We start from the raw sequence: 5,912 nt of genomic DNA, 5'->3' as shown, positions 1-5,912 counted from the left end.
TTGCCGCTCTATTTCCTTTTCTCAGCGAGAACACAAACTCCACGAATCGAGCTCTTTCACTCAATATCCAAATATCATGAACTAAACCTTATGCACTAGTGTCAAGTTTCATCTCCTTATTCAACACGCGAATCATCTCATGTGCATCAGACTCAATGATTAAGTCTTGCATTTCTTCCCAATAGGTTAGTGACGATTTTCAAAATAAAGTATGATATTTTAATTTTGTCACATTATATTATAAAATTTTAAGATTATACTATTCATCCAACTATTCAACAAGTTTTTCATAATTTATTGAAAAAATAAAATACAAAATAAAAGTTATTTATTTTCTGTTTAAGTGAGAGTTGCGACTTAGGCGGGTCTAAGCAGATTAGTTAGGCGCCTAGGTAGGTCTAGGCGTAATATTTTAATTTTTTAAATGCCTGGTGATTAATTGGTATGATGGTCAGTCGCGTAGTGTTTAGACAGAGCTTAGGCCACACTAGGCTGGAATTTTTAAAATAGTGCTTGAAAACAAAATACCCCAAATTTACCCCCAAATAGAATTCAAAAAAAAAGAAAAAAAAAAAAGAAAAAAAAGAAAAAAAGAAAAAAAAGCAAATATTCAAGTGCTTGGTAATTTGGTCCCAATTTCATGTGCATTTCAAAATCCGGAGCTATATATACCCTCTCACATGTCTAGCTCACCCTAATTCTGCTCAATTTCCACCATCTCTGACAGCCTTGAAGAAACACAGCGACATTCAAGCCTTCGTCTTCGGCTTGATCTTCTTCCCGTCGCCGCCGTCTTCGATCGTCTTCGTTTGTCTTCGTCTTCCCCTTCAAGGTAGTTTCAACTTTATTTTTTCAATTTCTGCGTTTGAATTTCCAATTTTTATTTTTATTTTTGTGAAATTGAGTTTGATTTGTAATAAATGAGTAGATTCAAGTTGATATGTACCTGATCTTGAAAATTTGTTACCGATTCTGGTGTTTATGTGATTGTTGGAGTTAGATCTTGAATGATCTTACTGATCCGTAATTTCTTTGACTGATCGATCTGTTGAATTGAGATTTTGGAATTTTCTTTGTGTTGGGGTTGTTTGGTTGTCTGATCTGGCCCTTATCTGTTAGAATCTAATGTTGGTGATCTGATTTTTTTAGATCTGCATAGTTTTGTATAAAAAATTAGATAATTATTAGAACTTTGATATGATTGGAAGTCCTTATGTTACTTGTTTAGCAAAAGGATTTGAACTATGATTGTTGAGATTTAAGTCGATGCAAGATTTTGAAATTGACTGAATGAAATAAAAAAAGGAAGTTAAATCACGGGATGCATGGACAAATTGATATCGAAAATTATTTGTGTTGTTTTGATATTTATAGGAACTAAATTACTTGTACATTTATCTGATTAGTGAACTAGTGTGGGATGTTGTATTGATTATGTATTTCCATTTGATTAGGTTTGTTAAAGATGGCCGATGGTGAGGACATTCAACCCCTCGTTTGCGACAATGGAACTGGAATGGTGAAGGTACTGCATCATTTCCTTGCCCCTTTTGAATTTAAGTTAAATCAAAATTTTAATTATACTTGTACCTGAAATGAAGTCTTAGTTATACCATTTTGTGTATTATTATGCATGTAGGCTGGATTTGCTGGTGATGATGCTCCCAGGGCTGTGTTTCCTAGTATTGTTGGTCGCCCACGACACACAGGTGTCATGGTTGGTATGGGTCAGAAGGATGCCTATGTAGGTGATGAAGCACAGTCGAAAAGAGGTATCCTTACCTTGAAGTATCCCATTGAGCACGGTATAGTGAGCAACTGGGATGACATGGAGAAGATCTGGCATCATACTTTCTACAATGAACTTCGTGTTGCTCCTGAAGAGCACCCAGTTCTGCTCACAGAGGCTCCTCTCAATCCTAAGGCCAACAGAGAAAAGATGACCCAAATTATGTTTGAGACCTTCAATGTGCCTGCCATGTATGTTGCCATCCAGGCTGTTCTCTCACTTTATGCCAGTGGTCGTACAACAGGTTCGAATCAATGATTTTCTGAGCATGATTCTTAATATATTTTCCAATTATTCTGGCATTTACAGAGTTCCTCCTTGTACAGGTATTGTGCTGGACTCAGGTGATGGTGTGAGTCACACTGTCCCAATCTACGAAGGTTATGCCCTCCCTCATGCCATCCTTCGTCTGGACCTTGCTGGTCGTGACCTCACAGATGCTTTGATGAAAATTCTCACTGAAAGAGGGTACATGTTTACCACTACTGCTGAACGGGAAATTGTCCGTGATATGAAGGAGAAGCTTGCATATGTTGCCCTTGATTATGAGCAAGAACTTGAGACTGCCAAGAGCAGCTCGTCAGTTGAGAAGAACTATGAGCTTCCTGATGGCCAAGTCATCACAATTGGAGCTGAGAGATTCCGGTGCCCAGAAGTGCTCTTCCAACCATCCCTCATTGGAATGGAAGCTGCTGGCATTCATGAGACTACCTACAACTCTATCATGAAGTGTGATGTGGATATCAGAAAAGACCTATATGGAAACATCGTGCTCAGTGGTGGGTCAACTATGTTCCCTGGTATTGCAGACCGTATGAGCAGGGAGATCACCGCTCTTGCTCCAAGCAGCATGAAGATCAAGGTTGTGGCTCCACCGGAGAGAAAGTACAGTGTCTGGATTGGAGGGTCCATCCTTGCATCCCTCAGTACCTTCCAACAGGTGATGATCGTAAACTTATCTCTAAACCTTGTCAATGATATTTTGAATTTGTATGGTATGTACGTTTTCTTTTTGCTTGAGACTGATAAGATTCTTTTCCTTTTCAATGAATTAGATGTGGATTTCCAAGGGTGAGTACGACGAGTCAGGTCCATCCATTGTCCACAGGAAGTGCTTCTGAGTTCGCCAAATGGTTTTTGATGGTGAGCTATTTTTCAATTTAGTTGGATTTTTGTGTCATGTGTCATGAAGTCTGTTTGGTTGGCAACGATGTGTTGAGGTGGGGTCACTCGAGGACGGGGTAGATTCAGATGTTGACTTCTCATCCACGCGAGAGATTTTGCCTGCAATGGCAAATGGTTCTATGTATATGTGGTGGGCAGAAAATCAGTCCAAAACCATCCTCGCCTTGCCTAATCATTGGTTCAACCATCTATTTCAGTAGGATGTTTGTAGCAGGAGAGTGATTGGGATGCTTTTCTTCGTCTTCCTTTTATTTCACTTTTGTTCTATATTTGACGGTCTTTTTTCATCCGGGAACATTAATATTAATAGTTTTTATTGTATCTGAAAGTTTATTGTAGCGTCAGTTTGTGGTCGAAAACTGGTATGCAAATTTATATTTAAATACTGGCTTGAAAGCTTGAGAGGAATCTGTTTTTCTCTTATGTGCTTGCATTTGTTATTTCTTTGAAGGTTTGTCTTTTTGGCTTTTTGTTAGTTTGTCAGGGAATCGTAGGCCTCAAATGTTTTATATGGCATGGCATTTGCCAATTGTATGCGAGGCCTGCCACTTCCTCTTTATTTTCGATATACGGTCTTTAATAATGTTGTATTTTAGAAAGAAACGCTTCGAACTCGAGGTGTCATAACAAGTCTGATGCATCGTATTCTTTTATTTTCCTCGCTACAATTGGATGTCTCCAAGGGTTCGATTAGTCTGATTTTTTTTGTAACGAACAAGGTTATGCTATTGAAATAAAGGTACGAGCAGAATCAAGACAATTGGTACTAACATAACTCATTCAAATGAGGCATCCCTCATTTGAATTCTTTTTTTTGTAACGAATAAGGTTATACTCTTGAATTCTTTGTAAAGTTTTGCAAATGATTCAGAATCAGATTTGTTAGTTGTAAAATACACAATAGCCCAACCGATGAATGTCATGAATCATGAGACACCTTACGTTGATGTGATGGACATAATCCACTAGCACTGAAGTGGCCACATTGAAAATTATGTGTTGGCTAATGTATTCAAGTTCTAGGTGTCACGTCTTAGCAGAGTTAATCACTAGGGGAGGGAAAAAACAACCGATGAACCGAAAAATTGAGTGAAAAAATTTAAAAAAACAAAAAAACATCGAGTTGACCAAATCGGTCAAACAGGTAACAAAACCGAACCGAACTGGTCTATTTCGGTCCAATTCTCAATTTTGTACTCTTCAACAACGAAATAAACCGAGGGAACAGGTTTTGTAGAAATATGTTTATAGGCCCAACTACAAGCAAAGCTATTAGTGTAGGTCCAACTACAAGCCCAAACCTTTAGGTCCTCTCCAATTAAAGGGCATTTGGTCAATATAAGCTCCAAAATTAAACAAAACAGTAATATAAGCTCCGAAATTAAACAAAACAGTACCAACAAACAGGCATTTTGAAAATGGGTGTACTTCAACTCCTAGAAAGGCTAAAAAGTGTCAACTCCTGGGCACTGGGGATTTTTTTTTCTTCATAGGATCCACTACTTGATGACATGGTGAAGTACTTGGTCATACTAAAAAGTAATAAAAATACGGATGTGCTATCCGCACAACTCTTTTTAGAGCATTTCAATGGGAGCTTTTATCCTCCATGAGACTACTACATTTCAAGCCTTAGTGAGAAATTTCATCCTCAATGGGCCGAAAAATTGGGCTTGATCCGCCACTGGGGCCATCAACTTCCTTTCTTGGATAACATAAAATTGGGCTACATCTAGCCCCAAAAAGCAGTGGGTCCTACAAAAGAAGTAGCAACCCATGTGAGCAAAATTCTACCACTCTTCCTCCACTTGCGAATACACTTATACTCTCATTTTATTCTTTTTAAATTTTGTTTTTCTTAAATATTTTTCTTACAGTTTGGCTAATATATATAAAGCCGGAGGCTCAATTTGATGTCACCGGCTTTGACAAAAAAAATTGGACGAAACTGGCCCTTAGCCAAAAAAATTCAAAACCTGCCCAAATTAATATATCAAATCATGTAAGGGTAAGTTGGTAATTTGGTCATCATAAAATATAATATAAATATAAATGGGGAGACAGAAAAAATTAAAAAAAAATGAAAGGGAAGAGAGAAAGGAATAAACAAATGACAAATTTGATGGTGCCTACATGAAATAAGAAAAATCATGAATATTGTGTTCAAAACATTTTAAGAGATGTGTAGCACAGGTGATAAAAAAAGAAAATAACGAAATAAAAAAATATTGAAGCAATTCACGCATATAAATACATTTAAAATGTTTAAGTCGCGTATAGCACGCTGTGATTCAAAAAATACCTTTTGCACGCAGTTGTTTATTAAATATTATTTCTCAATTTTTAAACACTTAAGAGATGCGTAGTGCCAGTTATAAAAAAGTCTTTTGCATGCGCATAATATTGTGATTCAATTAGTTGTCAAATGATCATTTTTTTTAACAAACGATGTTATCTACACTAAGGGGAGGGAGTGGGCTTAGCCTCACAATGGGTTAGCAATCAGCTGTTTATTAAATATTTTTTTCTTCTAATCTTAATGTAAATTCAATAAAATGTAAATGGAAATTGAAAGACCGCTTTTTTTTTTTTTTTTTTTTTTTTTTTTTTTTTTTTAATATGGATTTAGCTGCTTTGATAAAGGACTGCTTTTATTAAATGTATTTCTTATTTGACACACCCCGACCGAAATTAGGGCGTGTTGGCCGTCACGTGAGGGTGACGTAGCTATGTGCATAGTGCGGAAGCAAAAGATAATAATAAAAGTATGAATAAATAAAAACTAACTACCAAACAGAGTAGTTAACATACAAGTGCAAGTGTAAGGGTGAAAAACAATATTCAAAGCATAGAAAGCCTAGTGTAGTCCAGAGGAACAACACTAACTAAACACACCCAGAAGTGGTCCTACACTAGTGATAATCCGTCAGATATGCCG

The 5,912-nt window shown here is 36.8% G+C and overlaps 1 protein-coding gene across 1 annotated transcript; it reads left to right on the top strand.

Annotated features, from left to right (window-relative positions):
• Positions 1–640: 640 nt before the first annotated feature.
• Positions 641–3,397, top strand: LOC137720240 (actin-7). Its single transcript, XM_068459278.2, has 5 exons — positions 641–832; positions 1,455–1,525; positions 1,640–2,033; positions 2,116–2,729; positions 2,845–3,397. The coding sequence occupies exons 2-5, from the start codon at positions 1,466–1,468 to the stop codon at positions 2,908–2,910; spliced, it is 1,134 nt and encodes a 377-aa protein (XP_068315379.1). The 5' UTR covers positions 641–832; positions 1,455–1,465; the 3' UTR covers positions 2,911–3,397.
• The last annotated feature ends 2,515 nt before the right edge of the window (positions 3,398–5,912 follow it).

Source organism: Pyrus communis, chromosome 1 (assembly GCF_041283825.1).
Source record: "Pyrus communis isolate YQ-2024b chromosome 1, ASM4128382v1, whole genome shotgun sequence".
Lineage (NCBI taxonomy): Eukaryota > Viridiplantae > Streptophyta > Magnoliopsida > Rosales > Rosaceae > Pyrus > Pyrus communis.
Note: the sequence above shows the minus strand (reverse complement) of the source record. Positions and strands in the feature narration are given on the sequence as shown.